Source organism: Heterodontus francisci, chromosome 43 (genome assembly GCF_036365525.1).
Source record: "Heterodontus francisci isolate sHetFra1 chromosome 43, sHetFra1.hap1, whole genome shotgun sequence".
In the NCBI taxonomy this organism is placed as follows: domain Eukaryota; kingdom Metazoa; phylum Chordata; class Chondrichthyes; order Heterodontiformes; family Heterodontidae; genus Heterodontus; species Heterodontus francisci.
Window position 1 is genome coordinate 23,653,399 of NC_090413.1, and position 16,675 is coordinate 23,670,073.

At 44.1% G+C, this 16,675-nt stretch overlaps 1 protein-coding gene across 2 annotated transcripts in view; it reads right to left on the reverse strand.

Annotated features, from left to right (window-relative positions):
- Positions 1 to 7,963: 7,963 nt before the first annotated feature.
- rtbdn (retbindin) overlaps positions 7,964 to 16,675 on the reverse strand; it is a 46,227-nt gene continuing 37,515 nt past the window's right edge. For both annotated transcript variants that reach the window (XM_068021174.1, XM_068021173.1), the window contains one exon: positions 7,964 to 12,287. In XM_068021174.1, coding sequence (XP_067877275.1) covers positions 12,018 to 12,287 — 270 coding nt within the window. In that variant the 3' untranslated portion in view covers positions 7,964 to 12,017. The remainder of the gene's footprint in view (positions 12,288 to 16,675) is intronic.

A 16,675-nucleotide genomic window follows, 5' to 3' on the forward strand; every position in this document is an offset into this window, starting at 1 on the left:
AAATATCTTTACCCTAAAGTCCCATCAGCTCGGGCTTCAGTAAATTGAGTGTGACAGCGAGCAGACTCCACAAGATTTTAGTTAATTAGTTACTGTCCTGTCACAGTGCTGACAGCTTTTCCTGGAGAAATGAAAATTTGCAAGTGACAATTTATAATACAACCCAAGATGAGTTACTTGAGTGAAATTTGAGCCCTGAAAAAGGGTTTTTAATAGCAATCTCTTGACGTGGAGTAAATCACTTAGACTAACTGGCTAAATCATGTTTTCTCTCAATTACATATCCCCCTGTTAATACACTTGTATGTATGTAAATAGAAACAGCATGTTTACTGTCAACCACAGTCCATGATTAATGGTTTACGGACCCCTGTGTATATTATGTATAGGAATTCAGTGGTGGTTAACTGTATAGTGCAGCAGCCTCTATATTTTAGGCTGAGCGTGAAGGGCACTGTCAAGGTTAAAAGGGAGCTAAAATTATGAGATAAATCAAGTAACAGTGATCATTCTTTCATTACTGTGCTGAAGTGTGAGCCTAGATTAAGTGCCGAAGTCCTGGAGTGTGGTTTGAACCCACAGCCTTCTGCGTCAGAGGTGAGACTGGTACCAGCTTTGCTGAGCTGACACTGTCGCAGATTCTGTGGCTGAGATGGTGAGTGAGTGAACTGCTTGCACTGTGCAGCTACTGCCAATCTCAATCACATAACTGTGACCTGGTTCTGTCTTACAAATCTTTTTTCAAATGAACTTTCCCCTCCCTATCTCTGTAGCCTCCTCCAGCCCTCCAACCCACTGAGGTGTCTGCACTCCTCCAATTCTGACCTCTTGCGCATCACCTGTTTTTTTTTTTTTGCTCCAGTATTGGCAAACATGCCTTCAGCTGCTGGGGCCTTAAGCTCTGGACTTCCCTCCCTAACCCTCGCCACCTCTCAGTCCTCCTTTAAGACACTCCTTAAAACCTAGCTCTTTGACCAAACTTATGGTCATGTGTCCTAATATCTCCTTTTGGAGCTTGGTAAATTTTGTTTAATAATGTTCCTCTGAAGTGCTTTGAGACCTTTTTCTAAGTGCTATATGAATGCACATTGCTGCTTCCTGCTGATTAGTTGATTTGCTCTGTCCCCCTTTGGCAGGTAGTCAGGCCACACTCAGCAGGTGACTACAGCAGCACCAGTACATCTCAGCACTGCTGTTCATTGGTGTGTTTAAGCATAATGGGGGATGTTAGGCAATGGCGTAAAACTGCCTGGATTTTGATGTCAGTGGTGAAGCAAGGACACTCGCTGCTGACCTCGAAGAAAGCAAGCAGGTAAGGAGCCAACTGCAATAAAGTCTTCGTACACAGCAAATCAGGAAGTTAAAAGGACTTAATAACCTTCATTTTAATTTAAATTTTCAGATAGTTAAATAAATGATTATGATTGTATTAATATAGAAGCTAAAATAATAAACTTTAAAAAACAATTAAAGAAACAGTTGTAGAAAATGTGAATTTTTTTTTATATGACGGAGAAATTTGACAAACTGCTAATATAAAATGAGCTTTTCCAGATCAGTAAGGATGTTTAGTAGTAATTATGAAGTTAGTATGGTTAAAAGCCCAGTTACACCTCATTAAACAATGTGTGACTTTTTCATGGGTTTTTACATTGTAGAAGCGTAAGCTTGCACCAAATTGTGATTGCAATGTAGATAACAGTCCATGGGAACCTCTACAGTACACACTATGGAGGAGCATGACTCACTGACAGCAACTTATGCATTTCCGCGTTATTCTATGAGTGTGTGGACTCCCGAAGTTGCTGTCAGTTTTATTGGAGTGATGACGGTGAATGCTGACAGATTCGCTGTCATTACCACAACAACATCCAGACCAAGGAATTGTCTGCCCATTATACACCTTCCTGACTTTGGTTTCCAATGACTTCAGTGTAAAGGGAAATCGTGTGAGGAGTATAATGGGCGGCTAATTCAATATGGTTGTACACCATTGCTTAAAGTTAAAATTCTATGAAATTAACCAAAAATTTGGAGACGGGGGTAAAAATGATGAAGCTCACCTCCACTGTTGTAGCAAGTAAGCAGAGGGCACCCCAGGATTAAACCACTTTGTAAGTATAAATGTAAAATTATTTATTAAAAAATCCTGGAACACAAATGTTTTTACCCGAGAGTTTCCATCTCTTTTTTTAAAAAAAACAGTTTTTAAAAGTCCGGTTAAATGCAAACGAATCTGTAATCAGTTGTTGCATCCTTATTCCATATTTTCTCCATTTAATTATTAAATTTTCCCTGAGTGCACTTCTTTTCTTTGACTACCTCAGTAATCACCAGGCTCCTGGGATTTCTCTCTCCTGCTAACAGTTGCAGTTAATGGATGTCACTGTTGTCTAGCAGATGGTTTTTCGATCAGTTTTTGAAACTTCAGACAGGTACGTTGAACTAAATATAAACGATCCAACTGTGGGTGAGTGCGCTTTTGCAGCATTGTGCACTGACGTGTTAACGTTACGCTGAGTAATCCTCTGCTTGCTCGGAAGACATTTTCTGGCCAATGCAACGGTTAGTTCCTCTGCTGCTGACTAAAGAATTTTGGCCTTTTTTCTGTCACTTCAGCAGCAGCATCCCTATTTCCCTGCAGAACTATATCTAACGTGGCCCAGATGAAATCTCTTCATAGTCCAAAACTAGTCTGTGTGTCAGTGTCACCATCGTCGTCCCCTAAACTGCCTACCTCATGACTGATTTTAAGGAAAGGATAATAGGGTTAAATTATGACGACAGGTTGCAGAGATTAGGCTTGTATTCCCTTAAGTGTAGAACATTAAGGCGTGATCTAATTGAGGTCTTTAACATGATTAAAGGATTTGATAGTTTCACTCTACCCTATTTCCTCTGGTGACAGAATCCAGGACAAGTGGGCAGAGCCTTAAAAATAGAGTGAAGCTGTTCATGGGTGATGTCAAGAAGCACTTCTTTGCACAAAGGGAAGTAAACACTCTCCTCCAGAAGCTGTTGCGACTGGGGGTCAATTGAAGATTTCAAAAATGAGATTGAAAGATTTTTGTTAAAGGTGATGGAAACAAGGTGGGTCGATGGAGTTAAGATAAAGATCAGCCATGATCCAATTGAATGCCCCAAAAGTCTCGAGTGGCTGAATGGCCTACTCCTGCTCCTATGAGAGAATCATTATTTTGCATTCGTCGAGGTAAGGGCCATCCATGTGGAACTATTTCCATTTCAAGCACTTGGAAGCTAGGTATAACATGGAGTAAATCTCCCACTATTGTAGCTCAATAATCTGCCTTAATCCCTAACCTCTAGCCTTGGAAGAGGACCTCCTTTTGTACCAGTTTTCCATTTTTCATTCTGAGGCATCTGCGTCTAATTCAGTGCTACATTGGATCTTGCTCAGTTTCGAGCTGTGAGCCCATGGCTACTAGGAATAGATTAAGCTGGCCCAAACTCATAGTTCAATCTGATAACATGAGGGAACTCAATTAACATACACAGTTAATACTGAATCATCTCCATGTCTGTCCTTTATTGATTATTCAGCCCCTTCAGTATCTGCCTAACGCTAGTTCCTGTCAAAGATTTCAGCAACACTTGTTGCTTCAAAGAAATATTTGGACGGTGGAATGAAACAAAAAGATTTTGATATTCATCAGAATTTTTTGCAGCTAATTATTTTTAAAGGTGGCCCTGATGGTAAAATACCCTTATTAAAAATAAAATTCAACTGTGGTTGATAACTCTGGATTTTCACTGTGTATCCATTACACGGAGGAACAGATTGGGAGGCAGATTTTGGAAAGGTGCAGAAGTAACAGGGTTGTCGTCATGGGTGACTTCAACTTCCCTAATATTGATTGGAACCTCCTTAGTTCAAATAGTTTGGATGGAGCAGTTTTTGTCAGGTGTGTCCAGGAAGGTTTCCTGACTCAATATGTAGATAGGCCGACTAGAGGGGAAGCTATGTTGGATTTGGTGCTTGGCAACGAACCAGGCCAGGTGGCAGATCTCTCGGTGGGAGAGCATTTCGGTGATAGTGATCGCAACTCCCTGACCTTTACTATAGTCATGGAGAGGGACAGGAGCAGACGGGATGGGAAAATATTTAATTGGGGGAGGGGGAATTACAATGCTATTAGGCAGGAACTGGGGAGCATAAATTGGGAACAGATGTTCTCAGGGAAATGCACGACCGAAATGTGGAGGTTATTTAGGGAGCACTTGCTGCGACTGCTGGATAGGTTTGTTCCGATGAGGCAAGGAAGGGATGGTAGGGTGAAGGAACCTTGGATGACAAGAGATATGGAACAGCTAGTCAAGAGGAAGAAGGAAGCTTACTTAAGGTTGAGGAAGCAAGGATCAGACAGGGCTCTAGAGGGTTACAAGGTAGCCAGAAAGGAACTGAAGAATGGACTTAGGAGAGCTAGAAGGGGACATGAAAAAGTCTTGGCGGGTAGGATTAAGGAAAATCCCAAGGCGTTCTACACTTGTGAGGAACAAGAGGATGGCCAGAGTGAGGGTAGGGCCGATCAAGGATACTGGAGGGAACTTGTGCCTGGAGTCGGAGGAGGTAGGGGAGGTCCTAAATGAATACTTTGCTTCAGTATTCACTAGTGAGAGGGACCTGGTCGTTTGTGAGAACAGTGTGAAACAGGCTGATATGCTCGAACAGGTTGATGTTAAGAGGGAGGATGTGCTGGAAATTTTGAAAGGCATGAGGACAGATAAGTCCCCGGGGCCAGACGGGATATACCCAAGGATATTACGGGAAGCGAGGGAAGAGATTGCCGTGCCTTTGGCGATGATCTTTGCGTCCTCACTGTCCACTGGAGTAGTACCAGATGATTGGAGGGTGGCAAATGTTATTCTCTTGTTCAAGAAAGGCAATAGGGATAACCCTGGAAATTATAGACCAGTCAGTCTTACGTCGGTAATGGGCAAATTATTGGAGAGGATTCTGAGAGACAGGATTTATGATTATTTGGAAAAGCATCGTTTGATTAGAGACAGTCAGCATGGCTTTGTGAGGGGCAGGTCATGCCTCACAAGCCTTATTGAATTCTTTGAGGATGTGACAAAACACATTGATGAAGGAAGAGCAGTGGATGTGGTGTATATGGATTTTAGCAAGGCGTTTGATAAGGTTCCCCATGGTAGGCTCATTCAGAAAGTAAGGAGGCATGGGATTCAGGGAAAGTTGGCTGTCTGGATACAGAATTGGCTGGCCCATAGAAGACAGAGGGTGGTAGTAGATGGAAAGTATTCAGCCTGGAGCTCGGTGGCCAGTGGTGTTCCACAGGGATCTGTTCTGGGACCTCTGCTCTTTGTGCTTTTTATAAATGACTTGGATGAGGAAGTAGAAGGCTGGGTTAGCAAGTTTGCCGATGACACGAAGGTTGCTGGAGTTGTGGATAGTGTGGAAGGCTGTTGTAGGTTGCAACGGGACATTGACAGGATGCAGAGCTGGGCTGAGAAGTGGCAGATGGAGTTCAACCTGGAAACGTGTGAAGTGATTCATTTTGGAAAGTTGAATTTGAATGCAGAATACAGGCTTAAAGACAGGATTCTTGGTAGTGTGGAGGAACAGAGGGATCTTGGGGTCCACGTCCATAGATCCCTCAAAGTTGCCACCCAAGTTGATAGGGTTGTTAAGAAGGCGTATGGTGTGTTGGCTTTCATTAACAGGGGGATTGAGTTTAAGAGCCGCGAGGTTATGCTGCAGCTCTATAAAGCCCTGGTTCGACCACACTTGGAATATTGTGTTCAGTTCTGGTCGCCTCATTATAGGAAGGATGTGGAATCTTTAGAGAGGGTGCAGAGGAGATTTACCAGGATGCTGCCTGAACTGCAGGGCATGTCTTACGAAGAAAGGTTGAGGGAGCTGGGGCTTTTCTCATTGGAACGAAGAAGGATGAGAGGTGACTTGATAGAGGGGTACAAGATGATGAGAGGCATAGATAGAGTGGATAGCCAGAGACTTTTTCCCAGGGTGGAAAGGGCTATCACCAGGGGGCATAATTTTAAGGTGATTGGAGGAAGGTTTCGGGGAGATGTCAGAGGTAGGTTCTTTACACAGAGAGTGGTGGGTGCGTGGAATGCACTGCCAGCGGTGGTAGTAGAAGCAGATACATTAGGGACATTTAAGCGACTCTTGGATAGGTACATGGATGATAGTAGAATGAAGGGTATGTAGGTAGTTTGATCTTAGAGTAGGTTAAAGGTTCGGCACAACATCGTGGGCCGAAGGGCCTGTACTGTGCTGTCCTGTTCTATGTACCTAGATTAAGCTGAAGGTTACAAGTGGAGAAATGTGGATTGAGTCAGTGGGCCTGATTACAAGTAATCCTATGAAGTCATTCAGAAGTACACCACAAATGGAGAGAGTGCAACTTGTGCCTTAAATGTACAAAGTTTGCATAATGGAAAGGAGTATCATCAGTATATGTTGTATAAAGCAGTCACCATAGATTATTGACACAACCCTAATGGGTTTAAACCCCCTAAAAATGTTTCCTTGTTTTCCATCTTTAACTTACATTGCCACTAGTTTGACTTTTGTTCGCCATAAATGCTGTGGTTTCAGTGGTTGCTGTAGGTGAAGTGTTCTTTGGTTTATTAACTAACATAGGATCATCTTAGAACACCTTGTTTACAATTTAAGGTAGTTATTGATTACCTTTTTAAGGTCTGAATGTAGCTCTGGCAAAGTGTATTACCTGGCTTCTAGAGTGCGTACAAGAAGTGGACAAATACAATGATCTAGATTAGAATATGAACTATTTTCTATTGCAGCAGTGGACTGTAAATAAAACACAACATTTGAAATTAAAAAATGCATTTAATGTGGAATGCATTACAGACTTTGCTGTTGAATAGTGATGCAGTGAGACATAAGAAGATAAATAGGAGAATTAGGCTATACTGCCTTTCAAGCCTGCTCTACCATTCAATTAGCTGCCTTCTGCCTCATTGCCACTTTTCCACCCTATCCCTTTGTCCCTTGATTTCCTTAGTGTCCAAACATCTATCAATCTCAGTCTTGAGTATACTCAATGACTGAGCATCTGCAGCCCTCTGGGTAGAGAATTCCACGTTCTGAGTGAAAAATTTTCTCTTCACCTCAGTCTTGATGATCAACCCTGTCCCCACCCCCCACCCCTCAAAACCCCTTATCGAGTCCTCAGAGGTTTATGGGAGACAGCATGCCCTCTTGTTACATCTATGCATCTGGACAAGAGTTGATTCCCTTAGTTTCCCAAAGTATATATGACAGTTTGCAGTGTGTACAAGGGACTACCATGCCCAAGGGTTCAAAGGAGAGAAAAATAATTTGAAAAGTGTGCAGCAAATACCTTCTGGCGTATGATTTGTAGTTTCTTCCCTTGCATTCCCAATGGCAGCATATAGCACACTGTCTTAAGTGTATGATGGCACAGTGATTGTTACTAGACTAGCAATCCAGAGACCTAAACTAATGATCTGGAGACATGAGTTCAAATACCACCATGGCAACTGGAAAATTTGAATTCAGTTAATTTAAATAAATCTGGAGTAAAAGCTAATATCAGTAATGGTGACCATGAAACAAAAAAAAAAATCTGGTTTACTAATGCCCTTTAGGGAAGGAAATCTGCTGTCCTTCCCTGGTCTGGCCAATATGTAACACCAGGCCCACAGCACTGCCCTGTGAAGTGGCCTAGCCAACCACTCGGTTGTATTCAAGAAGCTCAAAGGCATTTAGGGATGGACAATAAATGCTGGTCTAACCAGTGACGCCCATAATCCTGTGAATGAATTTTTTAAAATGTTATATCTGTTGTGCAATTTAACACTATCATAGTGTATTAAGCAAACCATAACAGTAAAATGGATAATTTTTGGGACTGTTGTGAGCATATCAGGATACTTGCTTTGGAATTCTAAAATAAAAATAAGACTACATGACTTTAGGGTTTTGTCACCGTGTTTCCCATTTTATTAGTAAATCTCACAGTTCTGTAGAATTGCACAATATCAGTAGTACAGGGACAGATAACCTGGTTAGTAAAAACACAGAAGGAACAGAGACAAAAAAGCGCACTATTCATTTATACAAGGACATCCTGTTTACAGCACACTTTGCACAGGGACCAAATCCACAGCAGATCTTTACAACCTGGCGCAAAAAGGTAATCAGACTTTATAACCAACATATACAAGACATTACAGCAGGAACGGTGCCTAAAGTACAAAAGAGGTTGCAATAAAATCTATTTCATTTTTAATTTTAAATGTACTTGACCGGGTACGGCAGGGGGAGCAGTCACTTGTCACTAACCTATTGTGTGACGGGAGTATGCTAGTAAGAATCTAGTCTGAAGCAAGCAGCATCAACACAAGAATATACTCTGCTTGTTGGCATGAGACACAAGTTGCTGTAGTTTTCAGATTGAAATGTTGCAAGAACATTGATATTTCATATGTTTGTTGTATGGAAAAGGGATGGTCATGGCGCCAGGTTAAGAATAGGACCATTTTTTCCCCCCGCCCCACTCATCAGAACTGGTTTTAGCCCAAAGACCCAACTCTCCCAGAGGTTTCTACTGTCTGTTTGTACATTATCAGTAAAACTAGAGTCGGTATCATACCAACACCGACACTGAGCAGGAGTTTGACCAAACTTGGATAAGTTATCAACGCATCTCTTGTATCCACGTTGCCCATTTCTAGTCAGGATTTCCATACTGTTACAAATTTGACAAAAAAGGAGTCTTTGTAGGTTTGCCTGCATTAAACTGATTCAGCCAAAACTTTCAGACAACACAGTCAAATCACCTGTGCTTTTGCACCTGTTATGAAGCAACACCCTACTAAAATGCGCATTTGGCTTTATTTCTGGTTGTGCTGATTTATCATTTACCTTCCAAGAAGAAAAATGGTATGATTATAACAAAACTAAGCATGTTTGAAGCCACCCAATAGGGGTGATGCTCACAGTATATGGTAAGCAACCTGCAGAAAAGGAATAAAGAGAGATCCTTGGCAAGGTCAATTCAGTTCTTTTCAAGGACAAAATTCAATTGCTTATGAAACCTAATTCTATTCAATGTTATATGCCCTGCTGTTGAAACAGTATTGTTGCATCTTAAATGGAATTTGGCTTCTTTAAAAAAAAAAGATTAGACATTTCTGCGCACTCCCATTCTGCAGCAAGTTGCTAATTGAATTACTGCATCAGTAGAGTTTCTGACTGGACATACAGCATTAGCAAACCAAAAAGATATGTTTCACTAATAGGCAAGTGGAGGCATTGAAGCGGTCTGGACACTAACTTCCTCCATGTCATTGTTAGTACAATTCAAGGGAGATGCCGAGCTAAACTTTTCACCTTCTAGTAAATTAGAATTTATTGTAGGGTTACTGAATAGTAAACTGAAACTCAGTGGTACAGCAAAAGCTCAGAATTAAGTACAAAGCTAAAGTTTACAATTAAATGGTGGAGGAAAAACACAGTTTTAGAAGTTTTTAATACCCATTTTATTCTGTCCTTTTAAACAAAGAGAAAACAGTAAACGTTTTTGTTTACTTAAAGGGACCAAAAAGTGAAGTGAAGTCTGTTCATCACGGGTTTCATTCACAAACGTTCTACCAGCTCAACCTACCGATGCCACTTGGGGGACAGATGCCCTTGTTAAATATTTAACCCTTAATTCACCAGTCACCCAACTGTAGTTATCACTTCAGATACCAATGAAGACTTCTTGTTCTGCCAAATCTTTCAAACTGGTACGTCAGCAATAATGTGCTATTTGTGATTGGCCCATCTGCTATAAAATTGTAATGACTGCTACAGTTAAAGTGTACTTTCATTGTAGTGGATTAAGGTCAGGGCTGGGCAATGGCGACATAAAGGGTGCATCCCTATTTAGTTGTAAAACAGGCCTGCACTAAGTTGATTGGTTTGGCAGTCGAGGTGATATAATTGGCCACAGCAGTCCTGTGCTAATGACGGGGTGAGGGGAAGAGGTGATTTGGGGCATGGGAGGGGGTGAAAATGAGCTAGGATTTCCATTCCAGATTTCTGCTAGACTGATTTCAGCCCCCTTCCCACCTCCCCTCCATCCTTCTTCCTCCAACCTCAATCAAATAGATTGTCAACATTCGTGGTCAGAGTTCATATGTGAACAAGTGGTCACTTGAATGAGAGCTTTAAGACAGTGACTGGTAGCCACTGACCTGTGTTCTGGCATGAGTTGCTGCCTTCAGGAGAGGAGCGGGTTAAAGGTCGTGACCATATTTATATTCAAACATGATTTATCAATGATGCCACGTTCGCTGATTATATGATGTCTGTTCGTTATAATATAACAATATTCAGCTCAGACAGAGGGTTACCCACACCTTTTGAGAATTTGTTATACAATGCATAGCATTACATCACCAGTCCTGTTCATGTGCTTAGGTTTGCATTCATTCCCATGTGCTGCAGTGATACTTTGACACTCGTGTAAATTCCCATCAGATTACATTTTTAAGAATATGGTGACTAATGCTCCATCGTTATTCCATTTTTAAACTCTTATTATATAATGCGTATTAGAAATCTACAGAAAAATCAGTGTGAGCATTTTGTATATTTTGGAAGCAGTAAAGGTCACTAATTGTAAAACTATATCTTCCTAGATGCTTTTATGGTCTGTAAATACAGGGTGCAATTTATAGAATCTTATATCCCCACCACCAGCCTACAGAAATAGGCTATGTGGCCAATAAAAAGTGTGATCTGTAACCCAAATTTTATGGTAATTTAAAAAAAAATCTGATGTGAATTTTGCTGCCTCCTTATGGTGGGAGTTGGAATCAGATTAAGTAAATTCCACACAGTTTACACTGGAACTGCAGAATTGTAGCATCTAAAAGTTTGCGGCTGTAGTGTAGGTGGATTTTGAGCATTGTCCCAAATGTTTCTGCCCTCATCGTAAGCATCCAGTGTTTAATAGAGGCCCTGGCCAAAGTTAAAGGAGACTGCAGCTTTCCTAGGGACTAGCGTGAAATGCTTGCATGCTGCCAGGTGAATTTTTTGTTTTAATTTTATACATTTTGTATTTTATTCTGAGTCTGCTGTTTTTAATAGAGGAATGGTTTCAGAGGAGATGTGGGTCAGAGTTTTAAAATGAAGTGAGGCCTGGATGGGAGCAGGTTATTTAACTTAGACTGCAAACAAGGGACTAGAGAATAGGAGTACAAAATTAACAAGCCCTAATATAATCAGATTTCTCCCCAACCCCTCCAAAAAGAATGGTTGCTATTTGGAATAGAATCTGCTTTATTAAGTCCCTTAGAAAGCTACTTGTTTGGTTCTTAAGGATTGAAGGTTAAGATTAAGGACAGATGTTCAAACACTCCAGCAGAAATAACGGTCCTAGAAACATACAAACCATGAATGGAGAAGGTCAGAGCTGGTTGTAAGATTGGATTAATATCCTGGAGTTATACTTCAGGGGCCAGGGAGCCCAGTCAGAAGTTTTATCTGCTTGCTAGTTTTACCTGAAGAAGAAAACTGCACAAGGTCTGTGGAGGGAACTGACTTAATGGGTTAAAATCAGAACTCGAGAATTGTTTTAGGAATGGGGAATGGCCAGTTGTGTCTGTCCTTAAATTAGCAGCTTGATAGTTAGGCTAGAACTTTTCACAGGTTGGAATCCTAATCCTGAATTGGCTAGATCGCGAGAGGGAAAACTGACCAAGAACAGGGGGGGAGGAGAGAGAGAGGAACAGGAGATGTTTTCCTTCCCTGAACTCTCATCTGTGGCTCTTTGGTTGATGGTGGACTCATATCAGGAGGGAGTTTGGTGGTGTTCATGGAGATGTGGATGGGTTGCATGCCAGGATGGAGAATAATGGAGAGGATGAGCGTTAACTCTGGAGCATTTATCAGTGTGAACGCAGCAAGGAGTAGGTTTTGTTAATAAGGAGCAGCAACTATGCGAAACCAGAAAGAGACAGCGACTGTAGTTAAACTATTCAGCTGTCGGGAACCCGCTTCCACTGCCGTCAATATCTTCCACAAACAGCGAGCGCTTGCGGATGGAGAGCCTCAGCTTATTCATAGTGCTGCGCTTCTCTCTGCACGGGAGCTCCCCATTAATGTCTGCCTTGGTGCTGTCCTCCTGCATCAGGGTTTTAATCACTTGCTCGTCGTTCTTGTCCATGCTCAGGCAGTTGCAAGACCTGACCTTGAAAGAATCTCCAGATGTACTCTTGCACAGATCCTTTCCATCCTTGTACATCTTAGAAGAAAGGAGGGAGGAAAAAAAGAGCTGTTAACCCACGAGCATCAGCCTATTTAATGAAAATTCATTTGAGGCTGTGTTCTTCTTTCAATGTTAGTGTGCGTTGTCAGATATTACAATCATATATAGCAGTGGCATCTAAACCTCTGTGCAGCACTCGGTTGCTCATCATGGAATTTGTGGGCCACATATAAAAGGCTGCATTTGCTGACAATGCAACCACTAGGTGGCGCAGTACTAGCACATGTGCAAATGCAGCCTCTTCTACTGAAACTTGAGTGTCTGTGACAGTTCAGGCAGTTGCCAGGATTAAAGATGGCACTGCTCAATTTATCACAACAAATTCAACCTGAAAATCCTTTGAATAGTTCTCACCACCGCATTCATCCCACCCCTAACAGGCCCCCGCTGCCTTCCCTTAGCCACTCGCTCTGGCCTCACCTCTCCCCCCCCCCCCCCCCATCACCTCCTCTGGCCGCTTACTCCCCGCCCCCCCCACCCCGCTCTCTAGCCGCTCACTCCAGACCTTGTCTCTGCTCCCCCCTCTCCCCTTGGCCGATCATACCCCGCTCGTCGCTTACCCTCCCTCCGCTCTCTGGCTGTTTGCTCCCTGCTCCCACCGCCCCAACCCCCCACCCCCCCCGTTCGATCATTCTCCGTCGTGCCACCTGAAGAAACAAGGCGGGGTGACAGGGCAACGTAGGAGTGAGTGGCTAAGAGGAACGAAGCAGCACGGCCTGGAGCTAGCGGCTGAAGGGAGGAGGGAGGGGGGAAGCGGGGAGCGAGTGGCTGGAGAGCGGAGGCCGGGTGGGGGGTGGCGAAAGTGAGGAACGGTGGGGGGGGAGCAATGGCGAGTCTGGAGTGAACAGCTGAGGTGGGGGGGGGGGGATGCGGCCGGTGGGGAGGGGAGAAAGCATCGAGACCTGGAGCGAGTGGCCGAAGAGGGAGAGCAGCCAATGGGGCGGGTGCAAGTAGCTGGGTGGGGGGAACCGGTGCGGGGGGAGCGAGTAGCTGAGAGGAGGGAAGCGGGCGGGGGGAGCGAGTGGCTGAGAGAAGGGAAGCGGGCGGGGGGAGCGAGTGGCTGAGAGAAGGGAAGCGGGCGGGGGGAGCGAGTGGCTGAGAGGAGGGAAGCGGGTGGGGGGAGCGAGTGGCTGAGAGGAGGGAAGCGGGCGGGGGGAGCGAGTGGCTGAGAGAAGGGAAGCGGGCGGGGGGAGCGAGTGGCTGAGAGAAGGGAAGCGGGCGGGGGGAGCGAGTGGCTGAGAGAAGGGAAGCGGGCGGGGGGAGCGAGTGGCTGAGAGGAGGGAAGCGGGCGGGGGGAGCGAGTGGCTGAGAGGAGGGAAGCGGGCAGGGGGAGCGAGTGGCTGAGAGAAGGGAAGCGGGCGGGGGGAGCGAGTGGCTGAGAGAAGGGAAGCAGGCGGGGGGAGCGAGTGGCTGAGAGGAGGGAAGCGGGCGGGGGGAGCGAGTGGCTGAGAGAAGGCAGCGGCGTGGCGAGGATCGAGCGAGCCGAAACGGCAATTGAAGCAGGGATGGTGGAAAAGAGCAGGGTACTGTTCAAGTGAATGGAGATGCTGTTGAGGGGCGAGGACGAGATTGCGTGGTGACGTCATGTGCGTGCATTCATGCTGGCAAGCTTGCAAATGTTTGCACACATTGATGACGTCCGCGATCGCTCCATGCAAGCTCTGCGTTGTCAGGAGTCACTTTGATAAAAGAACAGCAGTGACCTGAAACCAGGTCTGAGGTGTATCTTTAGTGCTCTTAAGGATCAGGGGTGATGGTAGTCTAACATTGTCTCTCTACCTGATACCCCTTCAGATTTCTTACACCTCTTGTACCCTCTTGATGCATTGGCACTCTCCTCCTGCATTCCCCCAGCCCAAAGGGGCACTTTTCCCCTGCCCACCTCCAGTGTCATGCTGCACAGTGTGGCTGGGAGTTGATACTGCAAGTATTGCCATCTGCTTGTGCCATTCTATCAGTCGGAGCAGCAGAAGTGTGGCTGAGTGAGAGAGTAGCCTGGAGCCAATATGGAGGTGAATGGGAGGAGGCAACAGTAGCGGTGAGTGATGGATCTGGATCTAGACTATTGGCCAGAGTTTGGACATTCTATTATACAGTATCCAAAGCACAATGTGATAGAAATTCAGCCTTTGGGTGTAGATTGGCTTGTGGGCGACCTTGAAGACTGACTAAGGAGTGGTGATAATAAGGTACATTAATTTTTTTTTGGCGAATAAGTTAGCCAGGCTTTCAATTCCTGACCAGTATCCCAAAGCCTGCATTTGTGGATGTATGTGAGATCTACGCATTCCACTGGTCAAATAACCTGCTACTGCTCATGACCTAGGCTCAGTGTGAAGAATGGCTTTTTGGGTGAGGTACTACAGGACAGCTGGTACCTGCGGAGATGTTCCCCAACACGAGTCAATGCCTTTGGGGGAGGAGAAAGCGTGAAGGGAGTGAAAAAAGAAACTATTTTGGAACAACAGGAAAATGTGTAGGTCTTTATGATGGACAGTTTCTAACTAAGACATCCTGTTCGAAACATCACAACAGGGATTTCATCTGTCTTGACAACTCCTCACTACTAGCAGCAACGTTCCAGTAAATTTCCAGCTGACTGCAGCATTCCCCCTCCGGGACCCAGCATCCTCCGAAAGACAAAGCTTATCAATGCGACATAATTCACAGACATCTGCGACTATTTGTCATGCATGTCATAATCTTTCAGCAAAATGGTCACACAATTATTATTCAGCTGGAACCAGGGCTGAGATGAATCTCTAGCACTGTGAAGGAACAGAGCACTCGTACAAAGTGGGATTGGTTCAGACACACAATTAGGAGCAATGAAGCTTCAAATCCCAATGTGAATGCTATGCTAATAACCTACATTCCATTGTCTCCAGTCTCATATTTCATATTGCATTAACAAGCATATAACTGCCTCTACGACTTTGATCAGGTGTCCGCTGTGGCTTAGTGCTAGCACCTGCGCTAGGTCGTCATAGTCAGAAGGTCATGTGTTCAAGTCCCACTCCAAACACTTGAGTGCAAAATCTGGGCCAAGGCTCCCGGCAAAGTACAGAGGGAATGCTGCACTGTCAGAGATGACATCTTTTGGAAGAGGCATTAAACCAAGGTCCCGTCTGCCCTCTCGGGTGGATGTAATAGATCCCATGACACTATTTCAAATTAAAGCAGGGTGCTGCCCTGGCCAATATTTATCCCTCAACCAACATCACTAAAACAGGTTATCTGATCATTATTTCATTGCTGTTTGTGGGACCTTGCTATGCACGAATTGCCTGCCGCATGACAACATTTTAATAGTACTTCATATGCTGTGAAGAGTTTTGTTCTTATGGTCGTGAGTGGCACGATACAAATGCATGTTTTCTCTTTCTGATCAAATGAGTGGCCGAGTTTTGACGACTGGGACTGTTTCTTACTTTTCACACCACTCAGTAGCCCCGTCCCTCCCCATCTCTGTAACCTCCAGCCTTACAACTCTCCAAGATCTCTGCACTCCTCCAAATCTGGCCTCTTGCACATCCCCAATTTTAGTTGCTTCACCACTAGTGGCCTTGCCTTCATCTGCCGAGGCCTTAAGCTCTGGAATTGTCTTATTAAATCTCTCTGTCCAGACCTCTCTCTCCTCCTTAAGACCTACCTCTTTGATTAAGCTTTTCGTCATCTGCCCTAATATCTACTTATGTGGCTTGGTGTCAAATTTTGTTTGATTACGTTCCTGTGGAATGCCTTGGAACTTTTTATTATATTACAAGCACTATATAAATGCATATTGTTGTTGCAGAATGTATCCCTGATGTGGGCTGTTAGCTAATTTCAGTAGCAACATTGCTGTTACAATTGGCCTTGGTGCTCCTGAATTAGAGAGGAAAATCAGCCAGGGATCATACTCCTGATTACTATCCAGAGAGAATCCTGCTGGAAATGCAGGTGTGTGGATGGCAGGTTGAGTTAGGATGAGCTTCGTGGTCATTGTCAAAGGTCACAGGTACACAATGAACACCTGAGTGAGTTATTGGGGAAGCGGTTCTCCACAGAACCATTCGGCAGTAAAGAGTCCCTGAATGCAAAAAAGGTAGAGATTAAGATAAAGAAGAAAAAGTGTGCTTATGACAGATGCCAGGTAGAAAATACTATTGAGAACCGGGCTGAATACAGGAGAGAGGGGAAGTGAAAAAACATATAAGAGAAGCAAAGAGAGAGCATGAATAGAGACTGACAGCTAGCATTAAAGGAAATCCCAAAGTTTTCTATAGGCATATAAATAGTAAAAGGAGCAGTGAGGCCGACTGGGGACCAGAAAGGGGATTTACACATGGAGGCAGAGGGTATAACTGAGGTATTAAATGAAT